Raw genomic sequence first — 23,772 nt, forward strand, 5'->3', positions numbered from 1 at the left:
AGGGCAACTGAGATGCATGAGAAAATGAAGGGAATCAGAACTGAACATTAGAGCAGGGATAAAAAGACTCCTGCATTAGCTCCTTTTATGTCTTGGATGTGAGTCATTGATGGAATTCTGTTTCTCAGTATTTTATTTTTGCTGTGTGTTTAAATTACTGGAATTACACCAGTTCAGAACCCAGTATAATTATGATCGTTGTTTAAGATAGGGGAGACGGTTTGATGTAGGAAAATTCTCCAGTCCCCAGACCAGGGTTGAACCTTCAATCTATCCAACTGTTAGTTATATGTAGGGGGGAAAGTATATTGTTTCAAACAGAAAACATATCAATGGATGTCAGAACTGTTAAAAAACAAAACAGATATCCAAGTTATTTTAAAATTCCCATAGGTAACTTCCATAGTGTCAACAGTATATTTGAGTCTATTCCTTGGTCACAGAAAAGTCCTACTGACGTCAACAAGGCGTTTGCATAAGTACAAAATTCAGGATTTTGTTTTTTGTTTCCAAGATGGGAAGTCTCAGTTTTCATTTGGAGTAATTATTTGGTCTTTAGCTTGGCTCACATGGTTTTCAATAAGTGTCTGGCAGCTGGACTGGCTTCCTTCCAGCATTAGTGGATGTGTGTGATGTGGATATATATATATATTCTCCGTGCATGGATATTTAGACTTCCTCAACACATCAGAGTCATTTACAATATTGTTCTAAGTCAAACCGCCTTCCCTCTCTTAAACAAAGATCTTAATTCCACCGGCTTCTGCACCGGTGTGACTCCAATAATTTCAGCTAAACCACACTGGTGAAAATAAGTTCAGAATTAAACCCAAAGATTAGAAATTTGTAAGCTTAAAGCTGTCTTTGGGTGTTTTTCATTTGAGTTAAATCAAGAAGGGGACACAAGAATCATTGCACTACCTCTGTACCCTTTGCCAATCTCCCCAGATTTCAAAGTTGAGAACTTTCTGTACTCACGGAGTCTCCACGTATGTTCCAGAAACCTGATTCTTCAGGTTTTTAACACAAATGAGGAGACGCAATGAGCATTCTAGATGACCAAAATGGTAGCAGGGCAGAGCTAGTGCATTCATCTGTACTCGCCCCTCTTTCAAGTATCCTTATTACTCTATAGACCAGGGGTCAGCAAACTTTTTCAGCAGGGGGCCGGTCCACTGTCCCTCAGACCTTGTGGGGAGCCGGACTATATTTTTTTTTGGGGGGGGGGATGAACGAATTCCTATGCCCCACAAATAACCCAGAGATGCATTTTAAATAAAAGGACACATTCTACTCATGTAAAAACAAGCTGATTCCTGGACTGTCCACGGGCTGGATTGCGAAGGCGATTGGGCCACATCCGGCCCCCGGGCCTTAGTTTGCCTGCCCATGCTATAGACGAACAAAGGAAGACAACTAAACTCTCTGGCCTATAGACCTATAGACCAAAACGATACACACAAAGAGTGGGTTTTCTTTTTTTTCCTGGAAGAATGCTCAGGTATGAGTGTCATCCATTTGTTCTGGCCACGTTTGCCTGTGCTGGGGCATCTGAAAAGAAAAAGGTGGAGAAGGAGGAGTGACAAGGATATCTCCACATGCTCAGGCCACTGCTAACTGCTGGCCATCTGGACCTGGCAGGGTCCAGGAGTGCTTCTTTTGCCCTATGCTGGGCTTGATTTTTTTAAAGTAAGCTAGGGAAGCAAGGAGGGACGCGGGTGGTGCTGTGGGTTAAACCACAGAGCCTAGGACTTGCCGATCAGAAGGTCAGCGGTTCGAATCCCCGCAACAGGGTGAGCTCCCATTGTTCGGTCCCAGCTCCTGCCAACCTAGCAGTTTGAAAGCACGTCAAAGTGCAAGTAGATAAATAGGTACCACTCCGGCAGGAAGGTAAACAGCGTTTCCGTGCACTGCTCTGGTTCACCAGAAGTGGCTTAGTCATGCTGGCCACATGACCCGGAAGCTGTACGCCGGCTCCCTCAGCCAATAAAGCAAGATGAGCGCCACAACCTCAGAGTCGGTCAGGACTGGACCTAATGGTCGGGGTCCCTTTACTTTTAGGGAAGCAAGGAAGGAGTTGAGGTATCTTTGCAGACTCATGCCTCTGCCTTCCACCAGTTAGATGGCGTTGACAGTTAGATGCTTCCTTTGCCCCGTGGAGGGGTTTTTCTGAATGCCCCCATATAGAACGTGTGAGAGAGATTCAGAGGTGATTTGTCTGAGAGAGAACATGTATTTGTGATGTGGGAGCAGTGCTTTTTCTGGAGGTATGCAAACCCCTAATCATTTTGTGAATCTTTGTACTTTTGTCCATTTATTGTATTTCTTTTTCCTGATTTGAACTATAAAATGGTGGTTTTCTTGAGTCAAAACGAGAGTACCCCTGTGGGGGGAAAGCATTGTGTGGGAGGGAGAGAGGGAGATCATTGTGTTCTCTGCGTGTGAGAGGAAAAGGGAGGTGTATTTTATTTTATTACATTTATATCCCACCTTTCCTTTAAATAACTCAGTCTCCCCTCCCCTTTTTATTGTGAGCTAGGCTTAGGACAGGCTTCCCCAACCTCTGCCCTCGGATGTTTTTGGCCTACAACTCCCATGATCCCTAGCTAGCAGGACCAGTGGTCAGGGATGATGGGAATTGTAGTCTCAAAACATCTGGAGGGCCGAGGTTGGGGAAGCCTGGCTTAGGATGAGAGACAGTGACTGGCCCAAGTTCACCCAGTGAACTTTACAATCCCTAGCTTTATGGCTGAAGCTCCCAGGTCCTAATTCAACACTCTAGCCTCTCCACCACACTGACTCTCTGACATATGTGTGGTTGTGGAGAGATGCACTTGGGCAGAGAGGGAGAGATCTTGGGCGAGAGAGAAAGAGAGAGAGGGATCTCCCTATCATATATTTAGTATATTGCATCAGGTATTAGTTATTGTATCAGTGGTCTGAATACCCCACTTAATTTAGCTTTCTGGAAAACCATGAAACCTGCTGAACTATAAATATTTATCATATTTTACATTCAGCGAAAAATTTCAAATACGGTTCGGCCCCACAATGACCATAGCTGTCAACTTACAGATTTGAAAATAAGGGATCAGTAGCCTCGAAAATAAGGAATCAGCAGCCAAAATAAGGGATATTGCTATTGTAAAGAGTTACTTACATTGGTAGGATTGACAGACGCTGTCAATCCGGCTTGGGGTGGTTGCAGCGGGAAGGGTGTTTACCGCCCTTCTGCGTCCCTCCCCATCCCCTCCTCTTCCTCCTCCCTCAGGCCACCTCCTCAGCTGCCACCACACCGTCACCTCCGGGCTCGCGGGCGGGAGTCTCTCTCCCTCCCCCCCTCAGGCGGGGAAGGGCCGATGGAAACTCCTCGCACCAGGACGACGGTGCCAGCGCGCGCTCTCTCTCATGGCAGGGGACCGCGAGTTGCTGCTTCCCTCCCGAGCCGGGCGAGCTGAAACCCGGGAAATTTAAGGGACATCATCATAAGGGACAGCAGCGGGACACGGCGCTGTGATAAGGGACTTTCCCACCAAATAAGGGACGGTTGACAGCTATGCACAATGACACCCCAAATGCTTCAGATGCTTTGTGTTTAAAAAGAAAGCTGGTCCACTAAGCTGAGCACGGCCCATGAATAGCCCATCTGTTGCTTGACTAGTCTCCTGTTTTTGCTGCCTGTGTCGGTATGCACAGGATCAGAGAAGTTGTCAGGCAAAGGACACTCTGGCTTCGGCCACCGGCCACAGGTCTGATGCAAAGCTGCACTGCTTCTGTTCAAGCAAGAACACCAGAAAGGAAGTATGAGCCTTCCTGAACTGGTTATACAATCCTGTTTACAACTCACTGCTCTGTTCTAGCACTGTCTGAGTGATCTCCCTCATCTCCTCCTGCTCATTGTCATTTTAGTTTGTAAGCCTCATTTTCGTTTGTGAACAGTGCCTGCCACTATAGTTTTCTACTTGATATTAGCTGCACCGAGAGATAATTGTTTGAGTGAGATTGAAATATAATAAATAAATAAATAAATAAAATATACATTTGCCGGGCAGGATTTGATTTGGTTCATGAGTTGTGTAGGTCTCATCAATATATATTCATTTGAAACAGACAACAGGCAAAGTGTGTTCTCCCTCATGGAGAGCACGTGTTGCGGTCGGGGCTGACAAGACACCTCACTGTTGCTAGGCAAAAGGTTTGGCCATTCTTTTAAGCAGGGGCGGGCTGTTACTGGGGAAATTTATATGTTGCCATTTATTGATTGACAGCCCTATTTGTTAAATACACTGCACGCAGCGACGAACTTCCTCTTTTCGCTGCATGCTTCGGATCACCCGCCCTCCCTTCCCTAATTTTAGGCTGTTTGCTTGACCTTGCTATGCCTGTCATGGGGTTGTCTGCTTTGGGGCAGGGGCCCAGTGGGAATTTTGTCCATTTGACTGATTGGCTGGTGCCATTTGGTTTTGCCTAAAGGTAAAGGTAAAGGTAAAGGTACCCCTGCCCGTACGGGCCAGTCTTGACAGACTCTGGGGTTGTGCGCCCATCTCACTTAAGAGGCCAGGGGCCAGCGCTGTCCGGAGACACTTCCGGGTCACGTGGCCAGCGTGACGAAGCTGCTCTGGCCAGAGCCAGAGCCGCACACGGAAACGCCGTTTACCTTCCCACTGGTAAGCGGTCCCTATTTATCTACTTGCACCCGGAGGTGCTTTCGAACTGCTAGGTTGGCAGGCGCTGGGACCGAGCAGCGGGAGCGCACCCCGCCGCAGGGATTCAAACCGCCGACCTTTCGATCGGCAAGCCCTAGGCGCTGAGGCTTTAACCCACAGCGCCACCTGCGTCCCACAGGTTTTGCCTACTGCGTAGCAAATCGTCACAACTTGTAAGGTTGCGGTTAGGCATTGGTTTGGGAATTGATTGGTGGAGGGGTATGGATTTGGCTGTGCCTGCCCCTCCAAAATGCTGCTGCTGCTGCTTCAAGGGTTTTCCGTTAAAGGAACCCAGGGGCTCCCCATGTTTTTGTCCGAAACCCCCTGGCAAGGGGCTAGGGCCACGCAAGAGCCCCGGGAGCATTCTGGGGAGAGGTGAGGCACGGTTCCCAGTCCTGTCTCTCTCCCCAGGTGACTTCGCAGGGGGTGCGAATGTCAGAGCTGTCCCCGTGCGGGGTCAGTTAGTGCTACCAATGCCTAAGCAACCACTTAAATTGCTGTAATTTGAATAAAGTTGTGGCCAAAATTATGCCAAAAACCTTAAACAAAAATTAAGTGTCATTGTGTTTTTATTTGGGGTGTCTTGGGGACCTCAACGCGCAAATGCCGCATCTTATTTCAAAACCAGTTATAAGGTCCAGTGTGACTATTTTAATTCAATCGTTTATTTAGTAAGTATTGCAAGATGTTGGTTCTAAATGTGTTCTCCCTTCCTCTCCACTGCCAAAAACGTCCCAAGGAACTAGTAAAGGTTAGACTTCTTTTTCCATTTTGATAACCATATCAGTGTTACAGTGTAACCAGATAAGTGTTTCTTATCTGATTGGTGTGTTTTTTAATTGTGAGCTACTGAATCGTGTATCGATGTGCTTTTATTCCATTTGATTATCTACGATCTTCTGATGTTAAATTTGCACCACATTTTTACATTTTTCTTTAGGAACATCCCAGACCAGAATATGAAACCAAATTGCTACAGAAGAAATCCCAAACCGAAAAATGCAAAAAAGCATGTCAAGATGAGGTATGACATTTCAGTTTTACTGTGAAACAAAATGACTGCCTTGGTTTCTTCCATCTGTCTGTCTGGTTGTTTTTACTGTATCTAGTTTTGAAATTGTTTTGTGGGTCTTTGGACTGCAATAAAGTTTTGATTTGATTTGATTTTTTACTGTATTTTTGCCTTCCATTTCTTTTCAACATGCATATTATGTTTTTTCTTAGGGCCATAACCTTTAATTGATTAAAGCCTTGGTTGAATAAACCGCGTTTTGCTCCAAAAGACAAGTTCTTGCTTATTTTGAGGTGGATGGGGAGGGTGTTATTTTGATTTTGTTGTGTTCCTACAATTGAAAATGAAACGGATAATTTTCCATTGATGAATGGTGGTTTTTTTTTTAATGACTGATCCTTAAGTATTAAAATAAGATACACATTGACTGATATTTATTTCAAGTGAATTGCTTGGTTAACGAACAGCTTTGGACAATTCAGTACTTCTGCTGCCACTGCCTAGACTCTGCAGAGTGGGACAGTCACTGCCACACCAGCAACCCGACCATTTATGGTGGCAATAGGAGAAGGTAGGGAGACAGGCAGATACCATCCAGTGTTGGCTGTAAGAGCATCTTGGGATCCAGCAGATTCTAGGCTGGCTTCACTCATTTTGAGACTTTCTGCTGGTAGGGATATCACAGATGTACCTTCTGGTTTCCCTCATATTCAGGAAGCAGAAGAGGTAGGTCTGTACCAATAGGAGGTCAGCTGAATAGCCCAGAGCAGGGGTGCCAACTCCTGGGAGCCCAGCCCTCCCCCGCCCCAAATATTTAAAGGAATGCCTGGGCTCTTTCCTCAGAGCAAGGTGTTCTGGGCAAGGTGGACCATGAGAGTTTCGATGCCACTGTGGCATTGTCGTGGCAGCTGAAGTTTATTTTTTAGATTTTTTAAAAAAGTTAATAGTTAAACAGCTAAATTTAAAAGAGAATTTCTAACTGCGATGGCAAAATCACAGCAGCACAGGCACTCCCTTTGACCACCTTACCCAGAATGCCTTTCTTTGACGAAAGACACCGCAACATGTTCTCAGAGTAGGGCAGTGGCGCAGTGAGCCAAGCCGCAGCATTAGGAGTGGCAAAACAATGAATAAGTAAGGTGGCGGGTTGGGGAAAGAAGGAGCCAGGGTCATGGCGGCAGCGGAGGAAAGGAGGGAGATGGGATTGCTCTGGAGAGCCATAGGAGCTGGCAGGGCAGGCATAGGCAGTGGCAAGTGAGGAAAATAAGCGGAGGGCCTGTGGGGTACTTATTTGCCACCCATACTGACTGAGGCAATTTGCCTCTTCCTAGAGCTTGCCTAGGAACGCGGGTGATGCTGTGGTCTAAACCACAGAGCCTAGGACTTGCTGATCAGAAGGTTGGCGGTTCAAATCCCTGCAACTGGGTGAGCCCCTGTTGCTCGGTCCCAGCTCCTGCCAACCTAGCAGTTCGAAAGCACATCAAGTGCAAGTAGATAAATAGGTACCGCTTCGGTGGGAAGATAAACAGTGCTTCCGTGCGCTGCTCTGGTTCGCCAGAAGCAGCTTAGTCATGCTGGCCACATGACCCAGAAAAACTGTCTGCGGACAAACGCCCGCTCCCTCGGCCAATAAAGCGAGATGAGCGCCGCAATCCCGGAGTCGTCCGCGACTGGACCTAATGGTCAGGGGTCCCTTTACCTTTAGAGCTTGCCTTGATGACAGTGCTGGATTTATGTATAAGCTAAACAAGCTATAGTTTAGGGCCCTACTCTCTTGGGGGGGGGGCAAAAAAATTAAAGGAAAAGAAAACTGAATGTACATTTCCAAAATATAAGATAAAAAAACAAATAAAATAAAACCTACATACAGCAACAGTGTTTTGTGTTGTGTAGGCTCCTATGATGTAAGTAATGGGCCCTGCCTGCTAGCCTGCTCCCTAAAATATCACTGGTTTGCTCATTTTTATATACAGTGGTACCTTTGTTCTCAAACTTAATCCATTCCAGAAGTCTGTTCCAAAAGCAAAGCGTTCGAAAACCAAGGCGTGCTTTCCCATTGAAAGTAATTTATTGTTGACAAATGACAGCTGGACATATAAAGGACCCCATTACCTTCAGTTGCTTAGGGCCTCATCAAATCTAAATCTGGCCCTGCTGGATAGTAAAGCCCAATAGGCTGGTTAGTCCCCTATATCTAACAATCTTCAAGAGAAGCACTAAGTTTCAATGCAACCAGAACTTCTCAAGGGGTTTTCTCCACCCACCCAGTTCATCAAAGTTTACCATACTGAGACAAACCATCTGAATTTCAGCAGAAGCCAAAAACAGTTTCAAAGACGTGTTCAATTTCTTGCAGGAGGGTTTTACACAACCCAACAAAAACTACAGTGCAGTTCATAGTGTCATAAATTAAGATACTATAATGCTGCGTTTCATAACTGCTTTGGAGTAATAATTCTCCATATTCTAGTAATGCAGCTTTCATCCCAAAATGAGCATGACTTTCTCACCAGGCTGAGGTTTCCCCATAAAAGGCAAGGAACTGCAACTGAGCAAAGACTGTAGACGATAATATTAGTTCTTCCATTGCCCAGACTATCATGGCGCATTAAAATGTATGCATTGGGATAATTGTTTCCATTAATATCAGTGGCTGTCATGCATGCATAAACCCTGACAGGATAATGAGGATACGGATAAGCTTTCTGTCTTCTACAAAGCGGATGTTTTGTCCGTTTGATAAAGCTGCCAAGTTAGGAAAGTTTTAACAATATCCATATTCATCAGAGATTCGCTTTGCACGACCCTTGCTCTGCTTTGTTAAGGGGAGGTTGTAGGACAGATGTATGCATTGTGTTAACCTTTTGTGTGGACTTTGCTTTGGTCAAAACTGTGTTTGGGCTTGTTCAATGGTGTAGCTCCCATAGGAAAGCTAGTACCAGAAACTAGCGTTTTCCTTTAATTTTCACTGATATATATTTATATATAGACACACAGACAAACTTGTGTACCAAAGAGAGTACTGTTGCCAGTACTTACTGCTGTTTTCCCCTTTCCTGTATAAAGCTACCTTTGTGGAGGGAGAAAGAGAGAGAAGAGAGAAAGATAAATATGGGTGATAATAGATGCTGATGCTGGAGTCTGATGGATTCTTGAACTCACCATTAATGGAGCCCCCCCCCCCCCATTAGAATATTCAAATGAATTGCTATGCACTTGTCTAATGTCTAATGTGTGATTGTTAAAGCTTCCTTTTTAAAAAATACCATATTTACTCAAATCTAACGCTCACCTTTTTTGGCCAAATTATGTTGTGAAAAGTAATGTGCGCTTTAGATTTGATTACACATTTACATTCGCCAGCAAATACTTTTTTTGGTTTCAAGGTTCTGGAAACTGAGGTGTGCATTAGATTCAATGGCACATGAGACTTGAATAAATATGGTACAGGTTTATTGATTTTTGAGAATGTACCAAATCAAAGGAGAATAAAAAGCCATAACTGTAGCTGTGACTGAGTGAAGTACAGAGGTTGTTTATATCTTCTTCTTCTTCTTCTTCTTCTTCTTCTTCTTCTTCTTCTTCTTCTATATTAATAAATATGGAGGAGTGGCTCAGAATTTACATTAGAATGAAATCAGATCAAAACCCATAAAAAGCTGGATGTTTAGCCTTGAAAAGAGAGGAGATATGATAGACATCTTCAAATATCTAAAAGGCTGTCATGTGAGAGATAGAGCAAGCTTGTTTTTTCTCCAGCTCTGGAGTGTAAGCCACTTACAAGAAAGGAGGTTCTGGCTGAACACCAGGAATAACTTTTTGATAGTGGAATGGACTCCCTTGGGAGATGGTGGACTCTACTTCCTTGGAGGTTTTTAAGCAGAGTTTGGATGTCCACCTATCATAGATGCTTTAGCTGAGATTCCAGACTCGATGACTGGACTGTACAATTCTACGATTCGAGGCAAAAGAGGGATAGGATCAAATGGTTGGGGAAAGGGAACAGTCTCAAACATGTCAAGGCCAGGCAAAAGGAGACTCTGTTAGAGGAGAGGGGAGTTTGATGTGTGAGTCATTGGAGGTTTATATAATACATCTATTTTTGGTTATTTTGTTGTTGTTGTTGTTTAGTCGTTTAGTCGTGTCCGACTCTTCGTGACCCCATGGACCAGAGAATGCCAGGCATTCCTGTCCTCCACTGCCCCCCGCAGCTTGGTCAGACTCATGCTGGTAACCTCGAAAACACTATCCAACCATCTCGTCCTCTGTCGCCCCCTTCTCCTTGTGCCCTCCATCTTTCCCAACATCAGGGTCTTCTCCAGGGAGTCTTCTCTTCTCATGAGGTGGCCAAAGTACTGGAGCCTCAGCTTCACAATCTGTCCTTCCAGTGAGCACTCAGGGCTGATTTCCTTCAGAATGGAGAGGTTTGATCTTCTTGCAGTCCATGGGACTCTCAAGAGTCTCCTCCAGCACCATAATTCAAAAGCATCAATTCTTCGGCGATCAGCCTTCTTTATGGTCCAGCTCTCACTTCCATTCCCCACTACTGGGAAAACCATAGCTTTAACTATACGGACCTTTGTTGGCAAGGTGATGTCTCTACTTCTCAAGATGCTGTCTAGGCCTGTCATTGCCCTTCTCCCAAGAAGCAGGCGTCTTTTTGGTTATAGATGTTATAAATGGAAACCATGTGACTTCAAGCCTGGCAGTGGCCAAAAGCAAAGCCCCCAAGTTCTTATGTTCTGCAGTGGCATTACAGGCAATTTGAAATAATAATAATAATAATAATAATAATAATAATAATAATAATAATAATTTATTTATACCCCACCCATCTGGCTTTAAAGGTCAGCACCAACACTTTGAATTGTGCTCAGAAACATACTATGAAAGCTATGTGTTTATGCTGTTTATGCAGTATGGGAAGTCGAGTCATTTGTGCTCACAATGGGAATACGTCAACCCAAGCATTCGGCATTTTGGTTTGGTTTGGGTTTTCTCACCATACTTAACTCCATTTTATAAAGGCGTGTTCCACAAAATAAATAATTTATCTCCTGGGGATTATGTTGCAGTTATTAGAGGTTTTTATTCTGTTGTAGTAGTGTTTCTGAGCATGACACATTTTGCCATTGAGGTCTCCATGATGCAGTAAATATTTTATCTGTTAGATTGAAAGTGGGGGAAAGAGCTTGTCAGGAGTGGAACAGATACACAAGGTTGATTTATCACTCTAACAATGCCCTAAAGGTGCTAGTATTTCAAAAGGAAGCTGAAAAGGCTGGAACATTTATAATGAATGCCTAAGGTTAAGCAGTGGAACAAACAGTGAATAATTAAAAATAATTACATGCACCTGAAAACAGATGATGACAAGTTCTTTTTTTAAAAAGTGATCCGAAAAGGCTTCGATGAGAGTCCTCACCATATTGTGTGTGAGTTATTTTATCATTGGGATTCTTCTTTTTCAAAACCCATAATTATTTATTCATAAATATGGAATTATAACATAGTAAACGATGCGTAAGTATAATATTCTTACAAGCATCCACTAGCGTAAAAATTAAAGACAGTCACTGCCTCAGATGGCTTTAAAGGTGATTAGATCAGTGGTTCCCAAACCTTTTTTGGGCCATGCCCCACCAAAGCATCTCTAAAACCCTGATGCCCCCCCCGGTGACATATAATTCTTATTATTCAAAAAGTGAGCTCCTACTCATGTGGAGGAAGCCTAAAAGGCCATTCACATGGTCTAAACAAACTTCCATATTGCCCCCCTTAAAAATCAAATTGTGTCCCATGTGGGGAACCACGGGATTAGACTAAATACATAGATAGAACTGATATGGGACGTGGGCGGCACTGTGGGTTAAACCACAGAGCCTAGGACTTGCTGATCAGAAGGTCGGTGGTTCGAATCCCCGCGACGGGGTGAGCTCCTGTTGCTTGGTCCCAGCTCCTGCCAACCTAGCAGTTCAAAAGCACATCAAAGTGCAAGTAGATAAATAGGTACCACTCTGGCGGGAAGGTAAACGGCATTTCCGTGCGCTGCTCTGGTTCACCAGAAGCGGTCTAGTCACACTACCCAGAAGCTGTATTCCGGCTCACTTGGCCAATAAAGCGAGATGAGCACCACAACCCCAGAGTCGGTCACGACTGGACCTAATGGTCAGGGGTCCCCTTTACCTTAGAACTGATACAGTCCATTGTTGAGAAGTAAACCTGTGCCTACCAATTGCTGAGCAGCAAATCATGCAGGAAGGCTCTTGTCCTCAATTGTTTCCTTCACGTCTGCCTGTGGGCATCCAGCTGGCCACTGTTAGTTACAGGATGCTGCCTAATGAGCCTTTGGTCTGATCCTGCAGGGTTCTTCTACTTCACATATCCTAAAATACTGTACCCTAGCATTTAATTATTTTCCCCCCTTGAGGACTACAGTGGAACCTCAGACTGCGAACGTGATCCTTGCGGGAGGCACGTTTGCAACCCGCAGCGTCCGCAACCCGCAGTGCCGCATCAGCGTACGTGCGGGTCGCGATTCACCGCTTCTGTGCATACGCGAGCATGAGCACCAAAACCCGGAAGTAACCCGTTCCAGTACTTCTGCGTTCGGCGTGGTGCACAACCCCAAAATGTGTAACCTGAAGTGTCTGTGACACGAGGTACCACTGTACTCTGATTGTCTACCTGTTCAGGGAAGTTTTTAATGTGTGACATTTTAATGTATTTTTAATCTTTGTAGGAAGCTGCCCAGAGTGGCTGGGGAAGCCCAGCCAGATGGGCAGGGTACAAATATATTATTATTATTATTATTATTATTATTATTATTATTATTATTATTTATTTTACCTTCCCTTGGATCAGGGATGGAAAGCAAGGGATCACTCTTCCCCCAGTATTAAAGTTGTAAAAAGAAAGAGAAAAATGAGTCTAGTTCAATAAAGTAGTTCATTTTTATTTATTTACTTTGCATATTTTCTGTACCGTAACACTTGGCTTCCTTGGCTTTCCTGAATTAGAACATCAGGATTGGGGCAAGCATTTTAAAAGCATTATTGCATTTGAGACTTCCGGGTCGGCGCCATCGCCGAATGGCGGACTCCCTCCAAGGTCCGGAGGGAGTCGGCTGGGTAGGGGTCGGGTCCTGCCGTGCCGGCGACGCGGGGACCCTCAAAAACCATGGGCGGAGATGTCCATGGACTTGGTGACTCGGCGGGCACCGTTTGCGCCCCCCGACCCGCGAAGGAGCCTTTTTAAAGGCTGCGGAGCGGGTGACGGGGGGGGGGGTGTGGTGCTGTGAGTCCAATGCTTCCCCTGCCCAGCGAAGCCGCATGCCATTCGGCGGAGAGCAACGACTTCTTCTTTGAAAATTTCGGATTTGGATTAAAAGGAACAACCCGTGAGTAAATTGATTGGACTTAAAAGGGAAATTTGATCTTTGAATTTGGAGCGAGCGGGGGGAGTGCAAAAAGGAAGTCCGCCCCCCCCCCTGTTGTAGATGGCTCAACGCAAGGATTTGACAACTAAGATCGAGAGATGAACTTGTTTACCTGAAAAAAATTTTTAACTTCACGAAGGGAAATTACAATAATTGTGCTGGAGGAGAAGACTGATTTGTGGGAACTAAAATGCAACCCCCCCGGGAACCGGGAACGATCCGCTATGAGAGACTGGTGAAGAGACACAGAAACTTTGACAGCTGTCAAAGTAGCTGTCAAAGCAGGAAAATAAAAGAGAACTTTGTTACGATGGCTTTGCTGGTTAGATTTGTTACAATTTGGACATAAATTATTGGAAATAAAGGCAACAAGTTATTTGACTTTTGGGTCTGATTTTGAAAGAAATTAAGTTACCATATTCCCTCTAGAGGGAGGCTGGGACATTGCAACAGTAGCAGCAAGTGGAAAAATACTATGAATTTGAGCAGGATCTGTTATCTCTTGGGAAAGCTGCAAAAACGAAGCATTATTTTGTCTACAGAGGTTTCTATACTAAAGGAGACAATGGATTTATCTATTGAAGAAAGGAAGGGACTTGACGCAAGTTATGTTCCTGAATAACAAAAGCCTCTGTGGAGAACAAGAAGTTCCTGAATTAGAAGGTTTCTGCAGCAGAACAGGAAAAAGCAACCTGAGGAATAAGAGCTGGACCAAATTTGAAGCCGGAGTATTTGGAACATCCAGACTTTAAAAGGACCAAGAAATAGAATTTAAGTTAGACTCTTAAACATAGAGGTCTGGATGGAAGAACAATGACTTTTTCTGAGAGTTTTTTCGAGATTGGACTTTCTGAAATTAAAAGCTATCAAAAGACGGCAAAGTGGAGTTGAGATATAGACGTGGATACACCAGGCTGGCAGTAGACAATGGATGAACTTTGGGGATTGGAACCGGGGAATGGGGGGGGAGAGATTTGGAATCCAAAGGCTGTAAAATTATATATTATTTCTTTCTTTACTTTTTTCATATTTGTTGTTTGAAAATAGGGGAATTCGTGGAAGGGAAATGGGGTCGATCTTAGGGAATTATATAAAATATAAGGAGAAATGGTTCATTAAGATAAATAAGATAAATTAATTTGGAATAAATGGGTTATTTAAAATTACAAATAAGGTTTTAAAATTTGGGGTAAGAATCTGTGGAATCAATTTAAGGGAAATGGAATACAAGAGGGGGAGGGGGGGAGTCCGGGAAAGATGCCACTGAAACCAAGTGTAAATCATATTTGTTTTTTCTTTCTTTCTTGCTATCTTTCCTTTTTATTCTGGAAAATTTTTAATAAATATTATTAAAAAAAATAAAATAAATAAAAGCATTATTGCATTTGAGTGTCCATTCAGCATAAACTGAAGCTCGGTGTGAACATGCTCAGATGTCATACCCTGAGGTAAATTCTGAAGGCAACCTGTTGATTTCAGAGTGGCAAGTGCTCCATTGGCTCACCCACACTTCCATTTGGTCTGTGTTTCTAGGCAAAAGTCCAGGCTTCTCAGATCTCTGTCCAAGAACTTTTTTTTTCTTTCCTCCAGCAAGAAAAGCCCCGCTCTTTACTGCTGAATCAGAACAAATGACAATCTGCGGCAAACTCAAATTGCCGTTTGCTCCAGTAAAGATTGGGTTTTCCTGGGGAAAGTGGCTGGACCCAAAAAAAAAAATATGTGCTAGGACACAGAAAGTGCAGACCAAGCCTACAAAATGGAGGGCCACAAGTTCATGAGGTGTTCTGAGAGCTGCACATTAACTTTCCCCCTTTGTTTTACATGAAAGCGTGTTCTCCTTAATAGAGAGCATGTGTTGCGGTGGGGTCTGGAAGGCCACCCCTCTGTTGCTGGGTGAGTTAGTCTGAATGACCATCTCCAGTGATTTCGCAGTTGGGTTGTTGGGCAAATTTTGGTGTTGCCATTTCGGGGGTTGGACCAAAGGTTATAAAATGAAGTCACTCAGCTCTGACTAGGCTCTTTTGCTGTGTGCATCGGATCACCCGCCCACCCTCCCTAATTTTAGGAATCTTGGCTGACCTTGCTATGCCTGTCATGGGGTCGCCTGCTCTTGGGGCAAGGGCCTGGTAGGAATTTTGTCCACTTGGCTGATTGGCTGGTGCCATTTGGTTTTTGCCTACTGCGTAGCAAATCGTCACAACTTGTGAGGTTGCGGTTAGGCATTGGTTAAAAAATTGGTTGGTGGAGGGGATGTGGTTGGCAGTGCCTGCCCCTCCAATGCTGCTGCGGAAAGGGAATTCCGTTAAAAGAATCTAGGAGCTTGCCATTCTTTCGTCCATACCCCTGAATTGGGCTTAGGGCCACGCAAGCCCCCGGGAGCATGCGGGGGGGGGGGGTTGAGGGTCTGGTGCCCGGCTCCATGCTCTCCCCAATATTGTTTTCCCTCACTGGCTTTCACTGGAATCCAGAAATCAGTTCTGTCCCTAGGTGTGGGGACAGATAGTCATAACCAATGCCTAAGCAACCACTCACATTTATGTATTTTAATAAAGTTGTGGCCAAAATTATGCCAAAATCCTTAAACAAAAATTATGTGTGAAGTGTGAATCATTTGGGGGTGGAATGGAGGACCTTGGCATGCAATTAGCTTCTTGAGTTGCTACAGACATAGCTGACATACTGAAATGGAGACAGAAATGAGGAGCATGAATGTGATGGTGTACTATTGCGCGGACAGGCGGAGTCCCCAGATCCCGCGCGGTCCCCCCCGTCATGTGGAATAACGACTCAGGACAACGTGTTATGGGATTAAATTGGCCACAACTTTATTAAATTTCAAATGTGGGTAGACCTTGGCTCAGTCATTGGGCGTTCTCCCTCCCCAGTCCCCAGCCGGGGACCTAGGGAGCATCAGGGTTATCCAGTGTGTGTGGGGGGGATAGGCCGGCTCTGGAGAACATAAGTTCAAGCAGAGATAGCCGCCCCGTTACGCCACCGCCGCAGGGGAGAGCAATGACGACCTTTCGGCGTACGGACGAAGCCTCCCTTCAGAAACCCCTTTAACGGGGAACCCTGGTATCGCCGCCGCAAAGAGGAAGATGGACTAAAGGATTCCGCCCAAGGCCTGATACCGCCAAAGTTGTGACATTTTGCTACGGGAAAGGCGAAACCTGCCAATGCAGGGAAATTCCTTTCCGGCCCTTTAACAGCGACCTTAACGTAGCAGCGCCCGCATACCTGTGAAGAAAAGTTAACCTGCAAAACCTGTGAAGAAAAGTTAACCTGCAAAATAAGACTTAACTGAGGGTGGGTAGGGTGGGAGAAGCTCTGGAGCCAAGTGAGGATTCCCAGGTAAGATCCTCCCTCTATTGTGTGGGCAGGTAATCCCTCCCCTACCTGGCCTGGTCTCCTTGGCAACGCTTCCCCCCAGGTGGGATTGGACAACTGACTGAGGTAGGTGGAGACCTCCAGGTATCCCACCTGAGGGAAGGCAAAGCCAAGCCTATGCTGTTGGAGCCGCTCCAGATCTAGGGGCTGCACGCATCCACGCAAAGGGCACCCCCCGTTTTAGGCAGGGAGCGGTCATTCTTCACAAGGACATTGTACAGTGGCCCTGTGAGGGATGTTGTTATCATGATGAACAATCCCTCAGTGGCATTTCCATCCCCGTTTAAGAATTTGCAGGATTCACGAGAAAATAAATTAGTCCTAAGCCTCACGTTGTGCATCTTGACTGACATTTCCAACTTGGAGAAAGTAACTTAACAGACACTAAACTGAGTAATTTTAGAAAGGGATTCAGAAATAGGTTGTTGTTGTTGTTGTTCCCAATGTCTGCTCCAGGAACTCTGTTCAACTGTAAAATATTTTCCTTGAGAAAAAATGTGGAATCTACCGTCTGGGTTCAATCAGGATTTAGAATTAGTATAACGTGGTCACATTCCTCCAGCAGACAGATGTAGAGGGCAGGTAGCCGCAAAGCTAAACGACAGACTTTACCGTAACTCTGATCATCTGCTTGAATGGGCAAGCAAGTGGAGATACTAAGGAGAGGGCAGCCAAGTGAGTAGTAGTGACTACTTCTTCCCATTGCTAACCATTGTTATACAGTGGTACCTTGGGTTAAGAACTTAATTCGTTCCGGACGTCCGTTCTTAACCTGAAACTGTTCTTAACCTGAAGCACCACTTTAGCTAATGGGGCCTCCTGCTGCTGCCGCTGCGCCGCCACTGCACGATTTCTGTTCTCATCCTGAAGCAAAGTTCTTAACCCGAGGTAATATTTCTGGGTTAGCGGAGTGTGTAACCTGAAGCGTATGCATAGCAGTCAACTTACAGATTTGAAAATAAGGGACCAGCAGCCTCGAAAATAAGGGATCAGCAGCCAAAATAAGGGATTTTAGTCAACCAGCAGCCAAACGAAGCCTCAAGCAGAGGTTCCCACAGCGCAGCAACCTGGCAAAGGGGATGCAGCAAGGAAAACCACCGTCACCTCTCCACTGGGAAGCGCTGAGCAAAGGCAAATCCCCAGGCAATGCGGCTGATTTGATCGGTACAAAGCATGCAAGCTCCACCCCCCCCAGTTGCTCTTAGACTCCTCATTGGGTGAGCAACGCAGCCAAGCAACACAGTTGGAGCCTCCCTCCTTCCTGGCCGGCAGGGAGGGAGGGAGAGGAGCTGCTTCCTTTGATACCCGGGAAATTTAAGGGACATCATCAATAAGGGACAGCAGCGGGATACGGTGCTGGGATAAGGGACTTTCCCACCAAATAAGGGACGGTTGACAGCTATGAGCATATGTAACCTGAGGTACCACTGTATTTGTATGGAATAAAGAGCAGGTGAATGAACAGTAGCCAGCAAGGAGCATCTATTGCTGTTTTCCCCCAACCCTCTGTGAGGCAGATGAAAATGAACGGCTAGTACCATAAGTGCTTCTTGGAGGAGTGGCTGCCATGGAAACCCCTGCCAAAGGCTCATCAAACCCAGGAGCAAGTATTTGGCAATAAATTTAGTTTTCAGAAGATTCAGACGCATGGTAGGGAAGATATTTGTCCCTTTCTCATAATGCACTGGCCTCATTTACTCTCACTCGCCATTAGGTGTGGATCAAAATGGCGTCCCAGTTAAACACCCCATTCAGTTTCACTCATAGCCCCATTTGGTTCTGATTCGGGGATATTTCTTTGCTCTCATGCAGAGGTCCTTTTTCGATTCTACATGTGGGGGATTTAACCTCAGCTGCCACAGCTTATATGATTGCAGAAATATTTTATAGGCTTCTGCAGTTGCATCTGCTGCAAATATCTTGCTGCAGGATAACAACGGTTCTTACGAATGGGGACTTCACATTTGTGAAGCCTGGCTGAAAGTTGTATCAGCAGAATCCGTGTATGCCAGGCATAGGCAAACTCCGGCCCTCCAGATGTTTGGGACAACAATTCCCATCATCCCTAGCTAACAGGACCAGTGGTCAGGGATGATGGGAATTGTAGTCCCAAACATCTGAAGGACCAGAGTTTGCCTATGCCTGCCGTATGCTCACTGAGCTTCAATTTCAGGGCAACATTGAGCAAGAGCTATAGTGAGTAGTGCTGTGCAGAAAATTTCTCAATAAATCTCAGCAATAGTTTTCTTCCAGTCCAACATAACAAATTTACCTCCAATAAATCCTTCATCTTTATTCACACATGTGTCTCTTTGCTGTGGTCATATATTAAAGCAGTAATCCATAGTTATTTACTTATTGTATTTACTTATTGTTTTAATTTGCACCCAGTCCCATATATTCCATTCCCATTTCCTGTTGTTCCATTTTTCTATCCTAATTTAGAAGAAAGTTCTTACACTTCCATTCTTTTTCCAGAAGTGTTGCCAGAGGCTTGGTAGCTTTCCCCTCTAAATTCACTCCAAATTGTACACCGAATCCTTTCTTTCTGAGCTCTGCCTCTGCCAGATCAGAATATTTCTTATTCTCCTCCAACAACATAACTCCACTGTTTAACTTTCACTCCTCCAGACACCTGTGTGGAGGTCCTCCCCATTTCAGCATCTTGTTGTTGTTTAGTCGTTTAGTCGTGTCCAACTCTTCGTGACCCCATGGACCAGAGCACGCCAGGCACTCCTGTCTTCCACTGCCTCCCGCAGTTTGGTCAAACTCATGCTGGTAGCTTCGAGAACACTGTCCAACCATCTCGTCCTCTGTCGTCCCCTACTCCTTGTGCCCTCCATCTTTCCCAACATCAGGGTCTTTTCCAGGGAGTCTTCTCTTCTCATGAGGTGGCCTTCCAGTGAGCACTCAGGGCTGATTTCCTTCAGAATGGAGAGGTTTGATCTTCTTGCAGTCCATGGGACTCTCAAGAGTCTCCTCCAGCACCATAATTCAAAAGCATCAATTCTTCGGCGATCAGCCTTCTTGATGGTCCAGCTCTCACTTCCATATCTACTGCCTTACTATTCCACTCTCCTGTTCTGGCAGTTCTCCATCAATATTATTCTCCAAAGGTTCTGTGTCTTCGTTAGCCTCATCTTTCTCTGATCCATTTTCATTAACCATTTTATACGTCTCTGAACTCTTCCAATTGCTAATTCAGTAGTTGCTGCATGGTGCCAACAGTCAATGGGGTGTCGAACAGTATTCCCCCCCCCCATTACTAAGTGCTCTTGGTCATATTAACAACTCAGTTATCTGAGCTTTCACCGTATGGTCACCATAACTCAGATCACTGTACACAAATTAAAATATTTCAGTTAAAAATCTCAATATACATATATAATAAAGCCTAGATCACTACTAGCGTTAGAAAGTCTGACATTAAAAAAATGTCTTTATCTGATGTCAGGACCTGCCCAGCAGGTTGTTGCAGCTGCTGTGATTACAAAATCATACCACAATTGTTAACAATCCCCTGTTGAAGGCTATAACCTTCTCTGGAATTGTTAATCAATAAACTCCTGTTTATTTATATATCTACTATACATTATAGCTGATTACATGGCAAAATTATCACCTGATTATACATTGTAATAGTGTGTCCAGTTTTCAGTCCCATTATGAGGTGTGCAAAATCACTCTAGAATGACTCGGGTAAAGAAAGAGCAATTCACTTCAGGAATGGGAGGATTTTAAAAGCATGATTTCTGAGATTATCCAGTTCTTGCACAGCAAGCGTCTTAAAATACACTTTGTGATTGGTAGGACAGAAATGCTCCAGATAATAATATTCAGTAAACGTAAGAATTGTCAAACGCTCTTGTGCTGCCACCACCAGAGGAAACCTTTCTCAGCAAGAAAGTGAGAAGGTTTTGGTGGTGACGGATTAGCTCTCTGGGCAAGTGGCAATGTGGTGACACTCTACAGACAGTAACAGAATTAAGGTGGGGATCACACTGAACCGAGAACTAGGCATTAAAGGGAAAGAAGGCAATCAGATATGGGGGTTGCCATCTCAGTGGCGGATCTTGGGGTCTCATATTTCAGTGGCACCCTATGCAGTGCCAGAATTGGGTGCCCCCACCTCTCGTGCTCCATTTTAAATCATAGTTGGGGCATCCCTTGTGGCACTAACAAGGTTCCGCTCCCAGTGTGACCGAACCGGTCAGGCACACCTAAATGTGCCTCTGGCCATCTTTGTGGCAGGCCTGAAGAACATTTAGTTGGGGACATCAGATTCTGCCATATGGGGCCATTGATTTTTGTGTTGCTTTTTCAAAAAAAAAAAGTCAACAGATACCAAAAGAGAGAAAAGTGTCCCCCCTAGAAGTTTTTTCATGTTAAAGCTGTGAAAGGTACCTGTGAAGGTAGCTTTTACTGAAACTTGCGTGTCTTTCTAAAGAAATTGCATAAAGGAATTGAGGGGATGCTTATCAAATTCGCAAGTGACAGCAAACGAGGAGGGATTGCTAATGCCCCAGATTCTAAATTACTTTAACGGATTGGAGAATTGGGCCCAACTAACAAAATGGGGGACGCAGGTGGCGCTGTGGGTTAAAGCCTCAGCGCCTAGGGCTTGCCAATCGAAAGGTTGGCGGTTCGAATCCCTGCGGCGGGGTGCGCTCCCGCTGCTCGGTCCCACCGCCTGCCAACCTAGCAGTTCGAAAGCACCTCCGGGTGCAAGTAGATAAATAGGGACCGCTTACCAGCGGGAAGGTAAACGGCGTTTCCGTGTGCGGCTCTGGCTCGCCAGAGCAGCGATGTCACGCTGGCCACGTGACCCGGAAGTGTCTCTGGACAGCTCTGGCCCCTGGCCTCTTAAGTGAGATGGGCGCACAACCCCAGAGTCTGTCAAGACTGGCCCGTACGGGCAGGGGTACCTTTACCTTTACCTTAACAAAATGAATTTCAATAGGGACACCAGTTGAAAGGTTCTGCAGGTAGGCAGGAATAACTAGCTGCACAAATATAAGATGGGGGACACCTGGAGTACATGTGAAAAAGATCTAAGGGTCCTAGTAGACCACAAGCTGAGCATGAGTCAACAGTGTAACACAGAAGCAAACAAGCTAATGCAAATCTAGGCTGCATCAACAGAAGTCTAGTGTCCTGATCAAGGGACGTAATATTCTCATTCTATTCTGCCTTGGTCAGACCACACCTGGAATACTGTGGCCAGTTCTGGGCACCACAATTTAAGAAGGATATTGACTAGCTAGAATGTGTGCAGAGGAGGGCAACCAAGATGATGAAGGGTCTGGAAATCAATCCAGTTGAGGGAGTTGGGCATGTTTAGCCTGGAAAAGAGGAGACTGAGGGAAGAGATGAGGCCATCTTCAAGTATCTCAAGGGCTGTCAAAGGGAAGATGGAGGAAGCTTGTTTTCACCTGCTCCAGAGGCTAGGACCCGAACCAATGGCTTCAAGCTCCAAGAAAGGAGATTCAAACTAAACATCAGGAAAAAAATTCTGACAGTAAGAGCTGTTTGACAATGGAAGGGATTCTCTCAGGAGGTGATGAACTCTCCTGCCTTGGAGGATTTTAAGCAGAGTTTGGGTGGCCATCTGTCATGAATGCTTGAGCTGAGATTCCTGCATTGCAGGGGTTGGACTGGATGATATTTGAGGTCACTTCCAATTCTTCTACATTTCTATGATTCTATGAAATTCAATATTCTGTTTACCTCAGTGGAAACGACACATTGATATGCATGGTTTACTCGTTTCAAACAGAAGAAAACATATGGCTATTGAGAGTCAGCGATAATCTCCAACTTTAACAGTTCGTTTGAAAACATTGAGACTCAATTGTCAGAAGATTCTAATATAGATTGTGTATCCACTATCCACTATCCACTATCCCAGGGGACACAGGTGGCGCTGTGGGTTAAAGCCTCAGCGCCTAGGACTTGCCGATTGAAAGGTCGGCGGTTTGAATCCCTGCGGCGGGGTTCGAAAGCACCTCCGGGTGCAAGTAGATAAATAGGGACCGCTTACCAGCGGGAAGGTAAACGGCGTTTTCGTGTGCGGCTCTGGCTCACCAGATGCAGCTTTGTCATGCTGGCCACGTGACCCGGAAGTGTCTCCGGACAGCGCTGGCCCCTGGCCTCTTAAGTGAGATGGGCGCACAACCCCAGAGTCTGTCAAGACTGGCCCGTACGGGCAGGGGTACCTTTACCTTTACCTATCCACTATCCACAACTATATAGATCGTGTATCCACTAGCCACTGACCCTAGTTCAATTCTTTGGAATTCAGCAAAGTTCAATACAGCAGAGTATGGAAACAGCATGTTCTTCTGTTGCCGTACATGAAATAGTCCTCACCCCACCCCCTTTATGGAACAGGGAGGAAATGCCCTGGGGGGGGCAAATTTAAGTGGGGATGAACTATCCTGAACTTGCATTTTGAAATATCACATTGTCTCTCCAGTGTGTACACTGAACTAATTACACTATCAAAAGTTGACAGAGCATTCCCAGAGCCAATTAATGATATATTTTTCTTGTTAAAACAGTAATAGCATCTAGATTTAATTGCACTGATTTCCACTTATGTCACTATGTTGCAGTGACACTGATGCATATTTGTTTTATGTGGTAAGAAAGAATGTTTTACAGAGAATGTGAAGAGCTTCTAGGGAATGAAGAGACATTCCTTAATTGGACTCTATATCATCAAGAAGGCCAAGCTAGAATCACTCTTGTGCCCAGTCATGAGTAAGGATAGACAAAAGTGGCTCAGTTGGTTCTGACATTCATTCACACTTCTGTCTGGTATTTTCCATTCTGCAGCAATTGGTTTATTTGCTCAAGTTTCTCTTTACTTCCATTGGCCATTAGTGCAGAAATATACACATTTTTATATACTGTATATCATTGCACAAAATAGACATTCATGTCTTAGCATGAACAGATATATACAAATGAATTACTTTCTCTGTGCGTTGCATTTCAAGGTTAATGAATTTCCGGAGGCTAACTCTGTTAGTCTTTAGCACCAGAAACAACAGAACCTTGTGGCAGCTTAAGGACAAAGTTAATTAATCAGCTAATGGCCTGTCAGAAAGCTATCCATGCTTGAAGTTCTATCCCATGTCTACTCAGAAGTAAGTCCCATTCAGTTCAATGGGGCTTACTTCCAGGTATGTGGGGTTAGGACTGTAGTCTATCACATTAGCACAACC

The 23,772-nt window shown here is 44.9% G+C and overlaps 1 protein-coding gene across 1 annotated transcript in view; it reads left to right on the plus strand.

Moving 5' to 3' along the window:
• Nucleotides 1–23,772, plus strand: part of ANO2 (anoctamin 2) — a 141,234-nt gene that overhangs the window by 63,646 nt on the left and 53,816 nt on the right. The window contains exon 13 of the mRNA XM_079975130.1: nt 5,647–5,730. Within this exon, the coding sequence (XP_079831256.1) occupies nt 5,647–5,730 (84 nt within the window). The remainder of the gene's footprint in view (nt 1–5,646; nt 5,731–23,772) is intronic.

This window comes from Podarcis cretensis (genome assembly GCF_951804945.1).
Source record: "Podarcis cretensis genome assembly, chromosome: 5".
Classification (NCBI taxonomy): domain Eukaryota; kingdom Metazoa; phylum Chordata; class Lepidosauria; order Squamata; family Lacertidae; genus Podarcis; species Podarcis cretensis.